The 24,170-nt window shown below is 37.1% G+C and overlaps 1 protein-coding gene across 1 annotated transcript in view; it reads left to right on the top strand.

The window, feature by feature from the left end:
* PDE3B (phosphodiesterase 3B) overlaps positions 1 to 20,298 on the top strand; it is a 162,027-nt gene extending 141,729 nt beyond the window's left edge. The window contains exons 12-16 of the mRNA XM_002693045.7: positions 2,737 to 2,924; positions 10,657 to 10,860; positions 13,093 to 13,254; positions 16,494 to 16,749; positions 17,945 to 20,298. Coding sequence (XP_002693091.1) covers positions 2,737 to 2,924; positions 10,657 to 10,860; positions 13,093 to 13,254; positions 16,494 to 16,749; positions 17,945 to 18,159 — 1,025 coding nt within the window. The 3' untranslated portion in view covers positions 18,160 to 20,298. The remainder of the gene's footprint in view (positions 1 to 2,736; positions 2,925 to 10,656; positions 10,861 to 13,092; positions 13,255 to 16,493; positions 16,750 to 17,944) is intronic.
* The last annotated feature ends 3,872 nt before the right edge of the window (positions 20,299 to 24,170 follow it).

Genomic DNA, 24,170 nt, shown 5'->3' with positions numbered 1-24,170 from the left:
ATATTCATTGGAAGGACTGATGCTGAAGCCGCAATATTTTGGCCACCTGATGTGAAGAGCCAACTCATTAGAAAAGACCCTGATGCTGGGAAAGACTGCAGGCAGGAGGAGAAGGGGATGACAGAGGATGAGATGGTTGGATGGCATCACCAGCTAAATAGACATGAGTTTAAGCAAGCTCTGGGAGATGGTGTGGGACAGGGGAGCCTGGTGTGCTGCAGTCCATGAGTTCACAGAGTCAGACTTGACTGAGAGACTGAATGACAACAATCAAAGCATAAAGTTTTCAATTTTGATGAAGTTTAACTAATTTTTTCTTTCATTGCTCATGCTTTTGGTGTCATATCTACAAAGGGTTTGTGTAACTTGAGGTCATGAAGATTTACTATGTTTTCTTCTAAGGGTTTCATAGTGCTCTAAGAGTTTCATAGTTTAGGTCTAGGATCCACTAAAACTAATTTGAGGGGATGAAGTAAGGAAGAGGTCTAACATTCATCTTTAGCATATGGAAATCTAGTTGTCTTGACACCATTTGTTGAAAAAATTTCTTTATGTATTCTACATGATTGGTTCTTAAACGTTATAAAATCATTTCTGCCTTTTAAGATGTGGCATTAAGTGAAACAACATGTATGAAAGTGCCTTGTATCATGCAAAGCATAGTTGGCTCTCAACAAGGTCTTGGCTCCCTTATCCAAATATCAGTTGACCGTAAGTATAAGGATTTATTTCTGGAGTCAGTTCTGTTCCATTAATCTATGTACCTATCCTTATGTCATTACCACACAATCTTTTGTTACTAAAGCTTTGTAGTAAACTTCAAAATTATTCTTTTTCAAGATTGTTTTGGCTAATCTGGATCTCTTTCATTTCCATATGAATTTTAGGGCCAGTTTATATATCTCTTGTACAAAAAAGCCAGCTGGGACATTGACAGGAGTATGTTGAACCATAGATCATTTGAGGGAGTATTGCTATCTTAACAATATTAAGTCTCCTGAACCATGAGCATGGATATTTTTCTACTTATTTGTCTTAATTTCTTTCAACAAAGTTTTTTATTTTTCAGGATACTGGTTTTTCACTTCTTTTGTGAAATTCACTCCGAAGTATTTTAGTCTCTTTGAAGCTAGTATAAATGGAATTGCTTTCTTGGGTTCATTTTTTGATTATTTATCCCTAGTGTGGAGAAATAAAATGGATTTTTTGCATATTGATCTAGTACCCTGCAACCTTTATGATCTCATTTTTAGTTTAATACTTTTCCAGTGGATTTCTTAGGATCTTTCTGTATACAGAATCATGTCATTTACAAATAGAGATAGTTCTGCCTCTTCCTTTTCAGTCTCTAATGCCTTTTTCCGAGGCCTCCTTTTAAATGGAATCTTCAGTACTTATGTCTAGTTGTCTGGCCATTTAGTTGTCTTGCCATGTATTTTTTTTATACTAGTAATTTCAGATTAAACATACACAGACTAATGTATTAAGATCCTAATATGTCAATTGTAAGTATATACTGAGTTTAAAAGGATTTTTTGCATTTTTTAATATTTTATATATATATTCTAAATTCTAGGGGCACTACAGAATGCATATAATGCAGAAAAAATTAAAGTTTTCACTCTGATATTGGTAATTTAAATCTTGTTAGAAACTTGAATGTTTAAATATATCTTTATTCATACATTTAAGTATCTTGTTTTTACTTTTTATTTTTAAAAGAAGCTCTAGTGTGGGGAATTCTAAAACTCAATTTAGGTGCAAAATATAAACAGCATGAAAATAATTAGGTATCTTTATAACTATCAGTATTGTGTATTTAAGTTATTATGTTAAAAAACCCTTGTGATTGAAAATATTAAATGAACTAAATCATGATAAAGTCCTTTTGGACTTTGACAAGTCAGGACATTATTCTGTTTCCCCTGCTGAACACAACCAATGAAATTTTGTATCTCTCTGATATCTTTGTGGTTTTCTTTGCTGTCTACTCACAATATACTTTATTATTTCCTTCTTAATACTTTAAGATACCTTTAGCAATAACAATTTGAGTGACCATCTAAATAGGTATAGCCACCAAATTACCAAAAAAGGAGAAACAAATGGTAAGGTGTTAAGGACATCAAAAGCACAGTGCTGAGAGTAAAATTATTGTTTCTAACTAGAAGATACAAAGAATTATACTGACTGGATCACTCCTCAGTTTTCCATACCTTTTCAGTTTTCAGAGTTTTTCTTTACAGTATTTTATAAGGGGCTTCATGGAAGGAAAAAGAAGAGGAAGTAGTGTAGTCAGGGTTACAAATGAAAGGAAATCTATTTGGGTAAGATTTGAAAAGCATGTATGTTGAAATGCTTGCTTTGTTAATATATTAAGTTCCTAAGTCTCTATAGTGTTTCATGTAATTTTATTCTCTAGATTGTTTTTTCCTATTACTCTGGCCATTATGTTTAACCTTTAAATAACAAAAGTTTAGAAAATCAGAGGTTTCTAAGGATAACCACTAGCTTGAGTTAACAGAGCATCATGAGAATCCTGTCATGTCGTGTTTAACACTGCTCCTCTCTGTTAGCATGTATGTTGGAAATAGCATACTATTTTATGTCCATGTTTAGAGAGTATTTCTTAGGTAAGTCAACAAATAAGATGATCATATTACCTTTGGGAAGCTCCTTTTAGCCTCACCGTAAGGATTTTATATGTAATGCTCTTTCATTTTGCTTGTTCCTCAGCAATTAACCCTGAGCGAATTGCTTACATTTCGTCGAGGAGCTGCTCGATTCCAGATGAGAGCTATGGCTGTCTATCTTCAAACATTCCTGCGCTGGAACTGATGGCTCTGTATGTGGCAGCTGCCATGCATGACTACGACCACCCGGGACGGACAAATGCGTTCCTAGTGGCTACCAATGCCCCTCAGGTAGGAGATAACTTTCAGAAAGTCTGAGGAATGATGCTGAGATTTTACAGCCAGGCTACATTTCCCTTTGCACACCATTCTTCAGTTGAAGCATTTTGCTGTTGGATAAAACACGTTGTTATGACATGTGCTAAAGAGTTAGGGAAAGATATTCAACTGGAAGATAAATAAAAATATTCCTGAAAGAATAATTCACTGTTTTTATAAAATTCTGGAGTCCTGTGCTGTCAGTATCTTTGCCTTTGATCAAATTGGTAAGATTTTGACTAGCTGTTAAGACTTACTCTTCCTTCTAGCCATATCCTTCATATGCCTAAAAACTGTAATAACTGAGAATTGTTATTATTTTTGTTATCCTCTTTTTGTCCTCTAAGACATGCCATAATATGCATTCTCTTAGCTCAGCATATATTCATATATGTAAAAAATCTTCTAGTACATTGTTTTTGAATTCAGTACAGTTGATAAGGTGCAAGATTTCTTTAGGGTCACAATTTGCATAAGAGGTAGGAGTTTCCAACAAATGGATGCTGTAATTATAATAGCTTTAAATATTAGGACTTGGAACTAAATACAGGCAGCCCTCCATATCCAGGAGTTCTGCCTCCCTGGATTCAATCAACTGCAGATCAAAAATATTTGAAAATTTTAAGAATTCCAGAAAGTTCCAAAAAGCAAAACTTAAATTTACTGCATACTAGTAACTGTTTACATTGTATTAGGTATTATAAGTAATCTAGAGAAGATTTAAAGTATACAGTGGATGTGCGTAGGTTATATGAAAATACTGCATTACTTTATATATATTTTATATGAGCATCTGCAGGGGTCCTAGAACCAATTCCCTGAAGATACTGAGGGATGGCTGTGCTTGGTTTTAAGCAGAATTTAGTGTGATGACTTAGCAACTAAAAAACAAAAAGTATGGTTGTGAGTTTTTGTTTAGGCAGATGATTCCTGAAATGTCAGCTTTGTATTTCTGCCTGCCTGCCTGGCTTACAAAGAGCAAGTTGTCCATATTGTTTACTGAATTCGTCTTACTTCCTCACTTTGTTGCTCTACGTTCAAACCTCAGTTCTGATTCTTTCATCTTTTATAGCCATTCTCCCTGTTCCTCTTCTCATTTCTCTTTCTTTCACACACTCCCAGCACTTAAAATATAGGAGATAGTTTCTCTAGCCAGAACAAGAATAGGATGCAGAGAGAGAGAGAAAATTAAAAGTGCTAGGTAAATCATTTTCTCTAATTAGACTTTATTCATAGCTCATGATTTCCAGGTAACTTTTAGATGAATTTCAATCTAGATATTAATGTTTTTCCACTTTCTAAGAATTGCTTTGGGAGATATTACCCACTTATATTGGGGGCAGGAGGAGAAGGGGACGACAGAGGATGAGATGGCTGGATGGCATCACTGACTCGATGGACATGAGTCTGAGTGAACTCCGGGAGTTGGTGATGGACAGGGAGGCCTGGCATCCTGCGATTCATGGGGTTGCAAAGAGTCGGACATGACTGAGCGACTGAACTGAACTGAACCCACTTATAAGCACATTTCCTCATTTGCAATCCCACTCTGCAAGAATCAGATGCCCATTTTCTCTAGCCTAGCACTTCATAATCTTTGAAAATCCTAGTTCTATAGCAAGTCACAGACTGGCACAATAGAAAAAGTACTAGTCTTGGGATGGAGAGACCTGCGCTTGATTTCTGGTTACCCACTATTAGCTGTGTGACATTAGGCCATTAACCCTTACTTTCTGAACCTCAAAATATGTACCTGATGTGAGTATGGGTAAAAAGAGATAATATTTGGGAAGTTTTCTGCTGGATCAGATTATCACGTAGACAGAAATTATTTACTATTCTATTCCACTCTCTACTTTCATTCTCTCTTGATCAGCATTGAGTATAGGTGAGTCAGACTTGTATATTACCTCTTCTTCAAGGCTATTACAAGTCAGTGAATTCTAGTGTTGTTTGTCTTGCACTGCAGATAGTTTAAAACAATGACACATGAATGTATTCAATAATTTATATGTACTCAAAACTGTTGTCCTGAACAAAATACAAACATAAAGTCTAGACACTGTCAATAACTATATGTTATTTCTAAACTCTCATTGTTAAGGACAGCCAAGAGATGAAGCAGTGAGAAGGGCCGGAATGAAAAGGAAATTGATCAGAGAGTTCAGCTGTGAAAAAGTATAGCCTTTTCCCTGGTCTCTGCGCTTACTTCCTGATGCTCTTCAGTCCGGGTTCAACACACAGCAGCCAGAGGGGCCCTGTTCTGCCCTGAACCCTCACTCCTAGTAAAAGACAGTCATTACAGTGGCTCAGAAGGTCCTACACGACTTAGCCCCCATTAGTTCTCTTTAAACTCACTCAGGTCTAGCCTCACTGGGTTCCTTGCTATTTCCTCCTGTGTCCCAGGCACACTCCCTTTCTGAGAACCTGGCCTCCTTCTGTTCTCTCGCCCGCAGTGCTCCTTCCCTACACATCTATAAAGATCACTTTGTGACTTCCTTCCACCTAAAATTTCAAAAGCTCCTCCATGACACTCGTTATGTTCCTCCTCTGTTTTTTCCACAGCAGCGACCATTTAGCATACTATGTATTTTGTTGTGTATATTTTAGTGGAATATGAATTTCTATGAGGCCAGACATTTTTCTTTTATTCCCTAATACCTAGAATGATGCCTAGCACACAAAAGGCATTCAGGAAACATATACTGAATGTTGAAGGATGCCTAATTTCTTTGCTCTGCTGGGCTGCTAAGCTTGTCTGAAATATACTCTATTGTTCCCAAAGTAATGAGGTTCACCAGACCTTCTTCAGCCAGTGCCTATGAGATAAGGACTCTTGTGAAAACGTGAGGCTTAACCTGTTTATTAGGTAATAAAGCAGTCTCTCTCATTTTAGGAAGCTCAATAAGTCTAATCAGGCCATAATTAGTGAAAGATATTATTTCTCTGGTGTATGATAAAAAGGGACAATAGGGCATAATACCACCAATAGGACCAAGCATTCTCCTTTCTCATGGTAAGGGAAGTGTGTGGGAAGACTTAGGAAGACTATTTTGAATCCCTGCCATAGAAGGGGAAACATTCAGTCAAGTTTATCCTGGAGGGACATCAGTATTAAAATTATAAGAGATTTCTGAGCTATTTTCAAATGAATGGATGGCTGGAAGATGCTGATTAGTGATTGAGATATTACCGTTTGAGTTGGATTGGCCAAAAAGTTTGTTCGGTTAGTGAACACATTCAATAAAGTTCTTGGTGAAAATGAAATATATGTCTTTTATTTGTACTTAAAACTGAACGAACTTTTTTGCCAGTGCAGTTGGCCAAAACATTTTGATTTGGGGTCAAAGGAAACAATACTGAGAACTATAGATCTGAGACAGTCATAAACATTTGTCCTCCCAAATATGGATCAAGATGGCAACTAAGCAGGTACGTTTCCCCCCCTTTCCTCCTGATCAAAATAATAATAAAAGATAAAACGCATTACAACAGAGGGGAGTAGGCAGAAGGATATTATCACCAGTAAGTTAAAGAATTTCATACTGTTTTTGGAAAATGAAAATCATGTGGGCAAATATAATGATATTAAAATACACTAGAAAGGAAGCCAAGGTTTGAGTGGAACCCTGGCGACTCCTGATGCCATTGCCCTTGTCTGCTACACACATGCACACACACCTCTCCCATATAACATACACCATACACCTTAAAGCAAGGCTACCGTGACTTATCTATTCACTTCTAGGCAGAAAACACATCTCTTAAATACTGAAGGAAATGGCCAAAGAGATTTAGTACTCCAGAGTAAATCCTTCTCATTTTGGAAATCACACTGGTAATTCCAAAGCAAAACCTGCTGGGTAAACAAGCCCCACCCACATTAACAGGCCTCCTACTCATCCTTCCCAATTAAAGAGACTTAGCAGTAAAACTTACACAAGGCTATGAAATGCATACTGAAGGACAGGCACTATTCTAGGCAATACTGTTGAACAAAACAGGCAAAAAATACATTCTGCCCATATGGAACTCACATTCTAGTAAAGAAAAAACCAACAAGTGTGTGTGTGTAAAAGAGAGATGATTATAAATGCTAGGAAAAATGTAAAACAGGGGAGGAGATGGTGCTGGCATAGAAGGATTATTTTCAAGTTAAGAGTTCTGTATCCAGCTAAGCTACAGTTGAGTGTTAAGAGCAAAATAGAGAGTCTCGGGTATACAAAGATTTAAAAAAATCATGTTCCATCCATCCTATCTGAGAAAGGTACATAAAAATGTGTTTTAGGCAAAACAAGAGTGATAAACTATGACAAGGGTCTTAGAAGACACAGGATTAATCACCAGAAATCTTAGGACGCAGAACTTGAGGGTAAAGGAGTCCCTAGATGGAAGCTGCTTATCAAAACTGTTTCTTTAAAGAGAAGCACTTCTTAAAAAAAAAAGTAGCTGCATTGTTTTCTGCTGCACCTAATTTGTTTACTGCCTCTATTGGATTTTCTTTTCAGTTAGGAATATTAGTTTTTTAATGAAAACAGTCCTTCTTAATCCAAGATTCTTCACTTCAGAAAGATTAAAATACCTTCTTATAATCTTACGACTGTGACCTAGAGATTTACTTTAACGTCTCCTTTTTCTTGTGGTTCAACAGGAGACATTTGTTCAGATTTGTCATAGCTTCCTGTTTGATCTAAGTGTTTATGTCTGATGGGTTTTTCTTTTTGCTCATTTATTGAAAAGTATTTATTATTTGTTAAGATTAACCCCATCCTTTTGTATTAAACCTCATTCCATTTCAAATCTTTTTGACTCTGGGTAAAAGTAAACTTTATGACCAACTAAATTGCTTTACCATGTTAGAGAAGAAATTTGCTTGTGGAGACAATGAAGATTCATAGTTAGAGAAAGCAGGTAGCAAGTTGCTTTAGCAAAAATTCAAAGAATGTAAGTTACTGCAGCTCTGAATTAGGGGGGAAACGGTCTTCATTTTCTAGTTGTCAAGGTGCCTTCAGTAAAAGCCAGCTGAGGCTTCATTCATTATCTGTTTTACTTGGAATGTTTTCCTCCCTGAAGTTAAGCTTTGCTTGTTGCTATGTGTGTGACCGTCCAGTGTTCTTTCTAAAGTAGAATCTGCCTCTTCCTTACTGCTCCATGATTCTTGCCTCCACAAACCCATGAGGTAGTCAGTCTGTTCACTGGGGTCCAGGAGAGGCCTCCGTCCCCTTATTCTCCAGGTGGGTTTTTCCTTCTTAGGCGATGACTTAGATGGCCTTTCCTCAATCCATTCCCATGTTTACCATGTCTTTAAAGCTTCTAGTATTGTGATTATATCTAGATTCTAATATTGATTCAGATTTCTTTCCATCCTCAGTTTTATATTTCTTTGGTAATGTCAAAGGGCAATTTGGATGCTGCAGGAATTCTGAACTACTGGTTTTTGTTTTCTTGTTTTTTTAACTGATCTCATTAACTGAGAGTTTAAGTCCGGTAGCTTTATAGGACACTCATTATGCACTGTGGTTTATTGACCTGGGAGTTTGATTACTTCTTCATGAACAAAGTTGTTCTGATCATTTATCAGTCTTTATTGGATTTAAACATGAGTTAGTTAAATCACTTTTATATGTAAGTTGACTTCTTAGCAAGTCTTTGACGTTGAACATGTTCAGTGTTTTAATTTGACACGTATATTGTAATATGATTACCACCAGAGCAATAGCTAACACCTCCATCACATCACATAATTAACTTCTTGGTGTGTGTGGTAAGAATATTTAAAATCTAGTCTTTAGCAACTTTTTAGTTCATAATATAGGATTGTATAATCACAATGCTGTACATTAGATCTCCAGAACTTATTCAACTTTAAAATATATATATTTATTTACTTGGCTGTGCTAATTCTTAGTTGCTGCCCACAGGATCTTTTTTTTTATTCCATAATACATAAGTTTTATTGAAGTATAGTTGACTTACAATGTTTCAGCAAGGTGATTCAGTTATACATGAACCACATATATTATTTTTCAGATCGTTTTCCATTATAGGGTTCTTACAAGATTTTGACTGTAGTTCCCTGTGCTGTACAGTAAATGCACACAGGATCTTTGATCTTCGTTGCAGCATACAGGATCTTTAGTTGTGGCATGGGGATCTCATTCTGTGCTCCCTGCATTGGGAGCATGGAGTCTTAGCCACTGGACCATCAAGGAAGTCCCATTCATCTTCTGAATGCATGTTTGTGCCCTTAGACCACTGTCTCCCAATTTCCCCATCTTCTTGTAACCACCTAGTTCTACTGTAAATAGAGTTCAGTTTTAGATTAAACATAAGTGATATCAGCATTTGTCTTTTTCTGTCTAACTTATCTCACTTAGCATATTGTTGTCAAGGTCCATCCAGGCTAGGATGCCCTTCCTTCTCATGGCTAACAAATACTCCACTCTGTGTATATATATTGCATCTTCTTTATCTATTCACCCACTGATGGACATATATTTTTTTCAACCTTTTTGTGACCCAAAGTTTAAATCATCACTGCTAACATTAAAATCAAATGATGTTTTAAAAAAAATCAAATGGTAAATATCTATGTTTATATCTCGACTATAATTAATTTTTACAGATCTGTAAAATGACCTAACTAGGCTCAGAATATGCATTGTAGCTGAGATTATACAATATTCTTATCTGTCTTTTTTCATTAGAAAGTGCCATGAAAATAGGGACAGTGTTTTTATTTTTTATTCTCAGCCTTTAGCACTAGCTATAAGAGTTCTTTTAATAATTACTATGCTTGGGGGACTTCCCTGGCAGTCCAGGGGTTAAGACTTCCCTTTCCAATGCAGAGGTGTGGGGGTTCGATCCCAGGTCAGACCTAAGACCCCACATGCCTTGTGGCCAAAAAGGAAAAAGAAAACAATACATAAAACAGAAGCAAATTAAACATCTTAATTACCATGCATATTTAATAATTTAAAAAAATTTTTACTTGTGAGAGATGGAAGAAGCTTTAAAAATTCTGTAATCCAGTGATTTTTAGAATCTATATTCCCAAATCCTAGACTACTGAGGAGGTACCTCAGGGTCTTCCACTGAAGTGAAATGGGAAATACAGTGCCTAGATCTACACCACTTGGACAGAGGATTTGTGCTTTTACCTGTTTGATACTTCTCTGACTCCCAGGTCCTGTGTCAGCTGGGAGTATAGGATGTGCCTTTCTCATACTTACGGGTCTCCAGCTCACCATGCACAGAATATTCTGGGTTCCTCTGCTTAAGTCACCACCACCATTCATTCCATGCTAACTAAAGAATAGTAATATATCCCGAAACCTGCTCTCTCTGTCCCTGATGATTTTATTTACAGAAGCTTTATCTGAGAAGTTTCACTGCTTTAAGGAAGCAGACCTCAAATATCAACTTTATATCTCTTGGTAGGCAGCATGGTGTCTGCAAGGAAGATGAACCTTGGAGACAAATTACCCTTTCACTTACTAGCTATGAATGCTGGAAAAGTGTACCTTATCCTCTTTGCACTTCAGTCTAATCCTTTATCAAATTATCAACCCTTCTACACAAGTATTAAAATGCCTGGCATGTAATAGATACTCATTGTATTCTTCCAACATGATCCTAACTCTGTTTATTACTAAAGTTCAATATCTTTTGAGATGCCTGCCTCATTTTTCTTGTTCCTTTTTAGGCAGTCTTATACAACGACAGATCTGTTTTGGAAAATCATCATGCTGCATCAGCCTGGACTCTATATCTTTCTCGTCCAGAATACAACTTCCTTCTTAATCTTGACAATGTGGAATTCAAGCGCTTTCGTTTTTTAGTCATAGAAGCAATCCTTGCCACAGATCTTAAAAAGCATTTTGATTTCCTTGCTGAATTCAATGCCAAGGTTTGTTATGCAAATTAATTCCTGGTTTCAAAGCAGAAATTATTGTCGATGTTACTGACAAAAGGTATTTTTTTAACGTTAAGTCAGAATATCACTCATGAAGTCATGATAAATCTGGTAAGACAATATATATGCCACTATTAAAAAAATTATAACATGTCCAAAAATAACGATTGCTTGTGACATTTCCAATTATGTCAGTTGAAGCTTTCAGGGACAGATTTGAGAAAGTTATGCACAGTGCCAAGAAAGGCATTTTATGAAATTAAATATGTGTTTCTAAGAAGCCAGTTATTCCTGCTTTGCTGTACCTGTTTCCCTTCTCTATGTTGTGAAGTGTTTAACTGGCTGGTGTGGGAATGGAGAAGTACTTGAGAATGAAGCACTCATTGAATTGCTGTCTATTAGGACTGCCCACTGCGTGCAGTCATCCTAGTTAAGAATAAGGCATACACAGGCTGAAGTTGCTGTCCTCACAGAGCTCACATTCACCATGGAATTGATCACTGCCATTGTGTGATGGTGGTACTAATGGGAGCGTGTTGTATCCCTCAGAGGTTGGGGTGAAAAACCGTTGAGAACCACTGCTTTAGATTCCTGAGGGAAAGAGGCCCCATATTTTGCAGGCAGGAAACCATTGTTTTCTTGATAACATCCTTGCCCTAAAGGAAGGTGTTACCTTCAGGGTAGAGGGGCTGGGTGTCAAAGGAGTACACACTTAACCTCCTGGAAGGAGGCCTGTATGTGTCACTGTTGTGATATTGATAAATGAAAAAAAAAATTTATGAAAATTTTTATGAAAAATTTATGAAAAAAATCAGCACAATATCAGTTTGCCTTTAAACTTACTTCATAGCTGTGTAGCTCTATTAATTTAATTTTTATTTTTACTTAAAATTCATTTAAACGCTTAAGTCATAGTAAGTAAACAGAAGTTCTTTTTACAGGTGAAAGATTAGCCCAAAACTTTGGAATCTGTGTTCCTCAGAGATATCTGTTTGTAGTCTCAGGAAAATGTCACATGAGTGACACATGGGGAACAGCTTGCAGATCTTAGTTCCCTGAGCAGGGATTGAACCCAGGCCTTGGCAGTGAAAGCAGAGTCCTAACCACTGGACTACCAGGGAATTCCCTAGACTACATACTTTCAATCTTAAGAGCTTGCCTTTCTTTTAACTGTTTTCTGTGGTGGTGGTCTACATAGAGTTCCTTTAACAAAATGGGTGGATGCCAGGGAATTCCCAGGAGGTCCAGGTTCAATCTGCTAGGGAACTAAGATCCCTCAAGTCATGCAGCACAGCCAAAAAAAAAAGGAGGGAGGATGGTGGATGCCACTAAAAATCTAATATTACAGTACAGTTCCAAAGTCACTAATCTGGCCCTCTCACTTTATTTCTTACAAGAGAAATTTGAGTTCTTGAAAGGCATGGTAATTTGCCTGATAACTACCATTTATTTAAATAACAATGTTAGCGTTTACTATGAACTGTGCATTTTTCATTCGTTAATCCTCAGGCAATACAACTAGATTGATATTATTTTTCCTATTTTATAGATGAAGAAAGATAGACTCAAAGAGCTCAAGTAATTTTTCCAGCATTACTCAATGATTGGTAAATCATACTAAGGCAGGATTTAGAACCATAGAGATCAGCTTTTAAGACTTGTATTCTTTCAGCTATATCACTGTGCCTTTTGCAGTTAGATCTTTAAGCATGCCTTTCTGAGACAAATAGTTACAATTCTTATATGATTTGCTTTTGCATATACATATATATTTTATGTCATATATACTAATATGTACAATATACAATATACACAAATTATAATTTTCTGCAGTAATCACAAATATTGAAACTCATGGTTTGTTCTGCTTGTATAATACAGTGCTCTCCTTCCACTGAAACAAAGCTGTAAATGACACTTCAAAGAGAAATTTAACCCATAGAGGTACATGTCATGGCACAAACAAAAGAAACATTTATTGAAATTCCTTCCTGTCCAGAGGACAGGAAACAGTTTTAAGATAATCCAGTAAAAAACAAAAGTTGGGGAATTCCCTGGCAGTCCAGTGGTTAGGACTCCATGCTTTCACTGCCATGGGTGAGGATTCAAACCCTAATCAGGGAACTAAGATACCACAAGCCAAACAGCGCAGCCAAAAATAAACAAAACAAAAAACAGACTCTTGTGCCCTCAGTACCTACAATAATTCTGTTTTTCCAATGATAGGCCAATGATGTAAATAGTAACGGTATAGAATGGAGTAATGAAAATGATCGCCTCTTAGTGTGCCAGGTGTGCATCAAACTGGCAGATATTAATGGCCCAACCAAAGTTCGAGACTTGCATTTGAAATGGACAGAAGGCATTGTCAATGAATTTTATGAGCAGGTAAGTTGAAACATGGGATTGGTGGGACTTTTAAGAGCTGTCATCTGAAGACACTGCCTTTTGGATTTGGACAGCTACATTAAATACTTGAAATGAGTTGCTTTAACCAAAAATGGTTAGAAATTGTTGCATTTGCTCTGGTTTTAATATTGTCTCAGCTCCTTTGCCTTTGTTGCTAAAATTGAAAGACAGAAGTTAAAAAAAAAAAAAAAGTAATAGCTTATTGTCAATCTGGAGTAGGTTGAATATACTCCAGTCTAGAGCTAAGGGAAGACTACATTATGATTCCAAGATCCCTTTCAACCTTGAAAACCTATATAACCTAAGCATAATTTATTTCCAAAAGAAGCTGTTTAGTTGATTCAGCATATATTTAGACTGTATTTTTAAAGTATCAAGCCATTTTCAACTCTGCTATAGAAAGACTGCCTTAGAAACATCAACTGGGTTGATGGGTTATGTAGGATCAAAGTCCTGGCAAAGGGTAAGAAATCAGAGCTAGAAATGGGGACAAAGTAGACACTCAGTGGCTTTCAGGGTTCTAAGATATCAACATGCTGTTTTTTCATGGGTTTTTAAATGTTGTCTTTAAAATGATCCTACTATTTTGCAGTCTTTACCTATTTTTTTGTACAATTTTGAGGCTCCCTACACTGTAGAAAAATACTGATTTCCCCACAAGTCTAATGTTACATTATCTCAAATACAAAATAACATACATACTCTTAACTGGAATTGTATTCCTTGGGAATCCTTACTAGACCCTGATCAAGAAAGATCAAGAGGTTTACCAAGTAAACTTCTGGGTCAGGGCTTTCTCACCATGAGTTGCTACTCTGGTAGGAGTGACGCACTGCATACTTACAAACCATGCACACTTATCTGTTACACCTTGTCACACCCAGACTGTACTGAGTGACCAGCAAATGTACCATGTCTTTCACCTACCTTAGCTAAACATCCCAATAAAATAGTGTATACTGTGCTGTTTACAAGTTAACAAAATACCATACTGTGTAATTATGAAAACAGATTAGTAAAATCTTAGTAATAATCTTAGAATAATTTTCACTGATACATTTGAACTAAATTATGTATAATTTTAAGAAATAAAGTTATAAATATTTAATTTGTAGATTGCAGTATGTATAGTGGTTTGCATATTCCTATCCTCATTCTCAGAGATAATTGAAGACTGCCTCAGGCTTCAGTTCATATTCACAAAAGAATTTTATGCTAGGGAAAATTCTGTCTTTATATTATCTGTACAAACATTAGTAATAAAGTGGTAGAAAATGCCCGTTTTAGAAAATCCACTAATTCAGTGAAAGAAAATGAGATAATTTCATTTAGATGCATTTTATAATATATCTTTAAAGTATAGAGATTAATTCTTATTAAGCAAACTTGGAAGCCATGCCTGAGGTTGAATCCTGGCTCTTCTTCCTTACCAGCAATGTGACCTTGGGTAAGTTACTTAACCTCTCTGTGCCTCAATTTCCTCATTGAGAAAACAGGAATATTGATGGTACCTACCTCATAAGGTTGCTTTGTGGATTAAGTGAATTAATACATGTCAAGTTCTTATAACAGTTTTCTGACACATAAGTGCTCAATAAAATATTATAATTCCAGGTCACACAAAAAAACAATATTTCAGACAGTTTCACTTAATCTTTCTAAGTTTCATTATTCCTGTGTCAAAGGAGAAAAATGATATACTTGATAACCCTAACACAGTGGTCATGAAGGTTAAATGTGTATAGGAAGTCAGCCCTCATCAAAACCATCAGATTTCCTTCTGTCTTGTTATGCTATTCAGCTTTCTTTAGATACGGATGCAAATTTCTAACCTTGCTCAACCTTTTTTTTAATTAATTTCATTATACTGTCTTTATTTGTACTTCTATAGCCATTACATCAGGCTTCCTTGATAGCTCAGTTGGTAAAGAATCCACCTGCAATGCAGGAAGATCCTCTGGAGAAGGGATAGGCTACCCACTCCAGTATTCTTGGGCTTCCCTTGTGGCTCAGCTTGTAAAGAATCCTCCTGCAAGGCGGGAGACCTGGCTTCAATCCTTGGGAAGATCCCCTGGAGAAGGGAAAGGCTACTCACTCCAGTATTCTGGCCTGGAGAATTCCAAGAGGTTGCAAAAAGCCCATTACATGCCATGGGCTTAGAAAAACCAAATTCCTATTTAAAAGTCAAATGTACGAAACTGTAGAATCCTATGAATAAACCCACCTAGATACATTTTTTAAATATTATTAATGTTCATCCTCACAGGAAACAAAGCCATGTAAGTTTTTTAATCTCAGGACAGTTTCTGGTTGTCTCCTCAGGATTGTGTTGGCTCAGCACAGATACACACTGCTTGCCTACAGAACTTGTGCACTGTGAAGAGTATTCACCCTCCACCAGTTCAGATACTCGGCACTAAAATGTTAATATTGTTACTACTGTTTGAGGACTGCTCAGCACCGTGCTCAATATATACTGCTTGTCATCCTATAGCAACCCTGTAGATGATTATTCACATCTTACACGTGAATTAGGCATAGAGCTGGCCCAGCACCACACAGGCTGTAGGCAGCAAAGGAGGTTCTGAAATCATGTGTCTGATCTCCAGCTGTGCTCTCCAGAGCCCTGGGGGCCAGGCAGTTGGGGCAAATCCTCACCTCAAAACACCTCAAACACAATTGCTCTACCTCTTTCTGTTTTACATATTCTAATTTAGATTCATTAAAGGGTTCTGCTGTTACAAAAAAAAGGGAGATGTTGAAAAGCATTAGAAAAGTCAATTCTACATTTGAGGTACAACTGCAACAAAAAATGTTTCTATTATACCATCTCCCCCCTAGGGGAAAGAGGATCTATGTCTGATACTATAGAATTTTGACAATTTATATAGAATTTATATATTCTAGTAGTATAATTTTGATTTGTTCATAACTATTTGCTTAACTTAGTTGAAAAGATGTATATTTTTCTTGCTGCCTGTATATCAACCATACTGGTTGACTGGGAGTGTGAGAATAAAGTCTTGTTTAGGATTTTTCAAATAGTAGAAAAAGTTTTATAGTTGGAATGACAGAGTAATTTTCATTGATACTTCTTTCTAAAAATTATTTTGAGTTAGACTGTTCTTGATTAAAAAAACCTCAAGGTAAATTTTAACAACAAAGCTCAGTGATTCTCTCAGCAGTTAAAGATGTACTTTCCTTTTTAATATGATCAGGGAGATGAAGAAGCAAATCTTGGTTTGCCCATCAGTCCCTTCATGGATCGTTCTTCTCCTCAACTAGCAAAACTCCAGGAATCTTTTATCACCCACATAGTGGGTCCCCTGTGTAACTCCTATGACGCTGCTGGTCTGCTACCGGGTCAGTGGATAGAATCAGAAGAGGACGATGATACTGAAAGTTGTTATGAGGAAGAAGATGCTGAAGAATTAGATACAGAGGATGAAGAAATAGAGGACAATCTAAATTCTAGTAAGAATATAGGGATACTGTCGTTTCTTTAATGTTGTTAATTGCAAATGTCCATTTAATTTGGATTTGGGTCTTTCCTTTTAAAGATACAGTAGTTATATCTTAAGTACTGTCTAAGTGTGCAGACTGAATAATCTCGGTTTGAGTAGCTACTGCTTGGGCACCATGTGAATGCTATCATACAACAAGCATTCTGAGTTAAAGCAGCATCTCTGGAGATGCTGTCCTCCAGCCAGTGCTCTTCAGCAGGCTCTGCCTGTGCACGCATGATGGAGCTGTTGCCAAATCTGAACTTAGGTGAGGTGGCTGGTCTCAAGGACTAGTCCTCCTTTGCCTAACCCCTTCTCACACCATGCACTCCTGTTAACATACCCTTCATATAGACTTGGGAATAGTTCATTCAACCCAGTTGGGAGAAGAGGAAAATATATACTCTTTTGACTCTGAGGAAAACCAAGCTTTATAGCATTATGGCTTTGAAGTACCAAATTGTAAGGCATAGTTTTTCTATATAAAGCAATATAAACCAACGAGTGTAAATGGAAGATGAAAAAGACATTGTCACCTTTGCAACTATAAATTAAACTAGTTATTTGCTCTTTAATGTAGGGTTTAAATTATATCTAGCTGTTTTTGTTTCCCAAGCATGCTATATAAATCAGAACAGATAACATAGCGTGGAACAAGATAATAAAAGAACTTTTCCCCACCCTACCTTGTATTCAGGAGTAGCATAGTGAAGAGTAATTGTATGGCATTTCCATCTGATGTCATCTTGGGAAAGTTGACTTGTAAAAATTATTTATGCTCACCAAAATTTTGATAATTGTGTTTAATTCAACACCTTTTTAAAAAATCCCTTAGAAGGATGGTTTTTAACTTTGCATTATTATCATTTGAAATTTCAATACTATCCTCCTTTTGCCCCACAACTCCCACCCCCACCATCTTCCCTAATACCTTATTTTTTACCATAATACTTAACACTATCCAACACACGAGTGTCTTGCTTCTTTGCTTATCTAGGTCTTCCCACTAGAAGGAGAGCCCCATGGTGCAGAGATTATTTTAATCTTACTATAACTTTAAACCCAGTGCTTAAATAAATGCCTGGGATGTAACAGGCGCTCAGATATTTATTGAATGATTGAATCATATTGCTATGATTAGAATACACATGTGTTAAATTTCACAGAACCACAAAGACGGAAAGGCAGACGGCAAATATTTTGTCAGCTAATGCACCATCTCACCGAAAACCACAAGATATGGAAGGAAATCATAGAGGAAGAAGAGAAATGTAAAGCTGATGGGAATAAACTGCAGATGGAGAATTCTTCCTTACCTCAAGGAGATGAGATTCAGGTCATTGAAGAAGCAGATGAAGAGGAAGAGAGACAGCTGGAATAAAAGAAAAGGCATGTTGAAGAAGTGCCTTGGGCCATGCCTTATGTCGATGTCATTGCCCAGTGCTCACCACCCTGACTTGGAGCTGACCGCTCCTAGGTCGACAGGCCCTAACACTGTGAGAGGATCCTTGCTGTGCCAGCGTTTCCCACTCCCATGCACTTTTTCACCACACGGATGAAAAGTATCCTTAAGAGCTTGGTTTCAGTTGACTTGTGTTGCCAAGCCCATACTCAGTGCTTTTACTGGTGTATAAATACTTTGTCATAATACTGCTTTGCTGAGTAGAAGGCTTTTATTGTTCATGAGGCAGGAGCTGTACCTAAAAACTCAAGTAATTCACTGTAGTTTCCTAAGTGGCCAACTTTCTGCTTTCTTAAAGACATGATTTAAAAAAAAGAAAAAACAACAAGGGAATTCCACTCAGCGCCTTCACTGCTATGGCCCAGGTTTAATCTCTGCTTGAGTTCAGTCCCCGGCCAGGGAACTAAGATCCTGCAAGCCGCTCAGCACAGCCAAAAACAAACAAAAAACCCCCAAACAAAAAGCCCCACAAAACAGGATTCATATTGTATTTCCAAATGTGTCTTTTATGTCTTTGACTGTTTTGGGGGAGGTGGGGAGGAGCAGTCTCTGTCTATCTAAAAAGAGAAATCCAGTGTTGCCTTCCTGAGGGGTCTGTTTAATGCAGTACACTGTTCGGTGTTCTCCAGCTAGGTTTATCCATGAAGGACTGAGTAACCTTTGTTATATTTAACAAAACCCAGGTGCATCAATTTTTGATGCTTTTTACTGTTTTGTTTTTAAATCTACTACTACGTGTATGTTCTTTCTCAGAGTATTCAGGTTTGCCGTGGACATCTGAAGTCTGAATTCCAGTCTTATCAATTTTATATTCCATGGTTGAATTTTAAAGCTGTTTAGGTTTAACAATGAAGGAATTTTATTCTTTAGTCAAAACTGTTCTTATTTTTACTCTTGCTCAGGATTAGTATTTGTAAACACTGAGTTTAATATAAACACAAATTTGTCAGAAGAAAAACAAAAACCTGTCCTAATATTGACATTAACCTTTTATGAAACAAGCATTATTCTCTCTTCTTGAATTTGAGACTAATTAAAGCCAAGGAAAAGGAGATGTCTGTCTTTTGCCTTACTACAAAAATCAGATGCAATTAATCGTATCAAAGATAAAGAACAAATGAAATAGTGTGTGCTCTAAAGGTCACATGTTGAATAAGTAATTGAATATGTGCTTAATCTTTAGATCCCTATCTTGGGTGTCATGTGTTTAGTTACTATAAAACCCATGTTCATCTTTCTGTTAATCTCCTTTTGCCTTGAGACTACACAACAAAAATGACCTATGACTACTCAGTACATCTGGAGCCCAACTACAAGTCTAGTTTCTGAGATAAAGTAAATGATGGGAGTACTTATTTAATTTTTATATTAAAAGTATTAAATATTTTGGTAATACCATTTACACAAAAGCATATTAAGATAATTCAATGAACCATATTTACAATGTTTATAAACTTGCTAGGGTCCAGATATATACCCTGGTTGTGAAAAATTTTTGAATATATAAAGTACAAGCCAGAATGATAGCAAGATGGTAGGCCAATATTTTCCATTATTCTTAAGAGACCATATTATATTTTGAATCCATGTGGCTTTGGAAAATAAGTTATGTAACATTTTTTGTTTTCCAAGATAACTCCTTTTTTAAAATTAATTTTTATTAGCGTATGGTTGATTTACAACAGTGTGCTGGTTTCTGCTGTATGGCAGAGTGAGTCAGTTATACATATACCCACTCTTTTAGGTTCTATTCCCATATAGGTCATTACAGAGTATTGAGTAGAGTTTCCTGTGCCAGGTAATTCCTTTAAAGTATGATGTCAGCAAGCAATTTCTTAACTATCTAGATTATATAGCTTATCTGAAAGATATCAGTTAAGGACCCATGGAAGTGTTGAAAGTTTTGATCCTGTATAATATCAGAATATTTAATGAATCACTAAGCTTTATTTATTTGATACTTTGAGTGCTGAACTCCTTCCTACTATTTTTGCTACCATTGTCACATCATTGTAAACCGGTCCCTCATTACTGAGTAATAAAATTGTATCTAATTTACTGAGTTTGCCCTTACAGTGTATATATCCTTTGCTTCTGTTTTTCTAGAGTACATTTTCTGTCCTGCAGAAATACATTTCTGCTACTGAAAAGTACATATATATATATAAAAATTCATACACATGCATATGTACATAATGAGACAAATTTCCTTACTATTTTACTAAAACATTGTATTGGGTTTTTTAATGTATATTTTTATTTTCTCAAAAGCAGCATGTTTTTATGCTATTATAATGATATTACTGAAAACTCATTAAGTTAACCTTTAAATTATTTAACCTTTACTAAGTAATTGACATATATTAAAATAACCCAAATACTAAAAAAGTATTCTTCCTGAAACTTAAATTCATAAATTGTAAGAAATGAATGTGAGTGTATGTTAAGTATAAACAGCACTAGTAGATGGAATCTTACTTGAGAAATTGCAGCCAGTCGTATTGCAGGTCCTATTTTGGTTATTAATGAGACTAATTTTTTAATTAGAATCATTTTCATCATGAATTCGCTGTTTTAAGTCACTGGTCTTACAAATAATCTTGTAGTGCTATAATATCTGTGTGTTTACTGACATTTTTCTCCATAAAAGGCTATTTTTTAAAGTTACTTCATGATTTGAAGACTGTTCTGCTCTTCTCACTCTGATGCTGTTAAATTTTTATGCTTATTTTTATAAGAATCCTAGGAATTCTGGCACTGCTTCAGTCTCTGTCTATATTGCATCATCTCATAGGAACAACCTTCACAGAAGAGATGAGTAGAGCCAAGCCATTCTTTACTGTAGCTGCCAGGCCAGTCAGCAGCTCTAGAGGGTGTTTGTTGGGGGTTGGGGGAGCAGTGACTGTTTTGTGGAGCAGGGATGAAAGTGTCCCAGAGATTTTAATGCTGAGAACTGAAGACTTAATGAGTTAGCTCAGAGGTGATGCCTTGTGGACAGAGAATAACAGCATGTGTAGAGGCCAGGAGAAGAGAAAGCATACCCACCTTGGAGGAGCCAAGAGATTTAGGGTAGCTGGGACTTAAGAGTGCAAGAAGGAATGGTAGAGAGAAGGTGGTTCATGAAGGGCCTTTTAAAGCACAACAGGACACTTAAAACCCTTTCAATTTTTCCCCATTTCCCTTTGGAATAAAGTTTAATCTGTAAGTGACAATTAGATTCACATTTTGTGAGGATCATTCAACTAACATACCATGTTGAGTGGAAGAGTAAGATTAGATATGGGGAAACCTCAGTGATCTAGATAGACTAGGATGGGTTGTAGGACAACAGTAAAGCAAATGGACTTAAGATTTAAAACATAGAATCAATTTGCCCCAATTAATTGGATGTGATGGTAAGAAAGATGATGAGAGTAACTTTCAGGTTTCTGATCTGGACAACTGTCAGTGTCATTCACAGAGGTAGGGTATGCCAGAGAAGGAGATTTTGGATGTGATAGTGAGGTGTGTATGTGTTCTGTTGGTTCTCTCTCTCTCTGGAGAACTTTGACAAAACAGCCAAACACAAGGAAACAGACGTAGGAAAGAATAGCAGAAATAGCCGATTTAGACGTCCCAATATCTTCAGACTATACATCGCATTATCAAAAACAATACAAAATAATGATGTATGAAATGTTTAAGAAAATATGGAATGACAAAGGTGAACAAGCAGTAAGAAATTTTAAAAGTATCCAAACTTCTCAGCACCAACAATGGAAACCAGAAAAGACTACATTATCTTCTCATACTCACGATGTGTTAGGCGTTATTCTTAGTGATAACTTCGATATGTGATAAAAAAAATATGTAAGATGCTTAAATCACAATCCTTATAATGTAGGTATATTATTGTCACAACCCTCATAATGTAGGTATATTTTTGTCACAACCTTTATAGGTATTATCATCTGTTTTGTAGGAAATTCACCAGGTACATAAAACAAATGTACTTATCTGTTAGTCTCAAAGATGCATAAATCAAAAGTTGGTAGAACTTTTTTGGTAGAGAAAATGGACAAATCTACAACTCAAGCAGGAGACCTAACACTCAGTAAGTTAAATAGACCAGAAATTAGTAAAAATAGCACAATGAACAGTCTTGATTTGTTGGACATACACTGAACCTCAAATCCAACAAAGAATATTTTGTTAAACATTGAAGGAACATTTATAAAAGTTGACCACAGGAACTGTATTCAATATCCTTAATAATATCCTAATGGAAAAGAAAAAAAAGTTGACCACACGCTTGTCTATAAAACAAGTTTCAATAAATTTCAAAGATGTATCAAACCATGTTCCATGATCACAAAACAATTAATTAGAAATAAATAGCAAAGAACTCTGAAAACTATGAATGCTGGATAGATTTAAGAAATTGCTCCTAAATAACTTCAGAGTCAAAAATGGTAACAGGAGGGCGCTAGTGGTAAATAGCTGCCTGCCAATGCAAGAGATGTGGAGTTCGATCCCTGGGTCTGGAAGATCCCCCGGAGAAGGAAATAGCCCACTCCAGTACTCTTGCCTGGAAAATTCCATGGGCAGAGGAGCCTGGTGGGCTACAGTGCTTGGGGTCATGAAGAGTCAGACATGGCTGAGCACACGCATGCACCCATTTCACAGGTGAGGAAAACAAGACAGAGACCACATGACTAGAAGCGAAAGAAGAGGACAAACGGGAAAACTGGCAGGGAACTACTGTACGTGGATGACCTTCCCTCTTGGCCTGTTGCTACACCTGAGAACCTTGCTCTGGAGGGGTCCTTCGAGTTCTCTACTATGAAATGTTCTCATTTCCTTTCATAGCCTTTCACAGGCTCTTCACCTGGGAAGCTTTCTAAACCTGATGCCCAGGCTACAAACCAGACCGGTTTAATCAGAATGTGGAGGAAAGGGTGGAACTTAGGTATCAGCATTTTGCAAAAGTCCCACGAGGTTCCAGTGAGCATCCAAGGTTGAGAATCAATAAACTAGAAGTGCATGAGGGGTGGGCATGAAGGAGGAACACCCAGATCTGCCTTACCCTGCCTGTCACCCCCACCATCTTCTATCACCTGCTCCTCAGGTACCTCCTCCCTGTCCTAGGGCTGCTGCTGAAGCTCCAGTCAGGACACACCCCTTAACTGCTTTCCCCTACATTTGCTGTCCCCTTCCTGTTGACGGCCCAAAGGGACTCTGCAGGTTAAACATTCACAGCCAGGAATTCCTGAGCACTCCTGTGGTTAGGACTGTGTGCTTCCACGCTGGGGGTATGGGCTGGATTCTTGGTCGGGAATCCTGTAAGCTTGGAGGTGTGGGGGGCGGGGGGGGGGGGTGAATTCACAGCCATCTCTAGGTGCCCTGGATTAGTCTGTCAGACAATGGCAGAAACTGTTCTTGCTCCTGATTCTAATGGAATAAGTTACAGTAAATGGTCTTCTAAGAAGCCCAGTCTCCTTAGACAAATGGAAGTAAGCAAGGGCTGCCTCTAATGGGATGAAGGACCAGAAATGAGCTGTCTAAATGGAGTGGTGTCAAAGCAGCTGCTGTATTAAGTGAAAGACACTGAAGGCTTCAAATCCTTGTTAACTGGACACTCCCGGTGAGGAGGTGCAGCAAAAGAGACCTGCAGAACCCAGGCTTCAGGCTCCAGGGTGGGATTTCCAATTAGAAAAGGCCCCAAGGGAGATGTTGTGGGCAGAGGTCACCAGTTCCCCATTTACTTCCTATATCCTTCCTTTGCCCCGTCTTCCCACCCTCACCCCTGCTCTGCCCTAGTGTTTGAAAAGATTTCTTGGAGTCATATTCTTACTTAGTTTAAGAGGGAATTTCTGTCCCAAACCCCTCCTCTGGGCTCCGGTGTCCTCCACTTGAGTGTTAAGAGCAGCCGAGATTACGATGCCTGATAC

This window comes from Bos taurus, chromosome 15 (assembly GCF_002263795.3).
Source record: "Bos taurus isolate L1 Dominette 01449 registration number 42190680 breed Hereford chromosome 15, ARS-UCD2.0, whole genome shotgun sequence".
Classification (NCBI taxonomy): domain Eukaryota; kingdom Metazoa; phylum Chordata; class Mammalia; order Artiodactyla; family Bovidae; genus Bos; species Bos taurus.
Note: the sequence above shows the minus strand (reverse complement) of the source record. Positions and strands in the feature narration are given on the sequence as shown.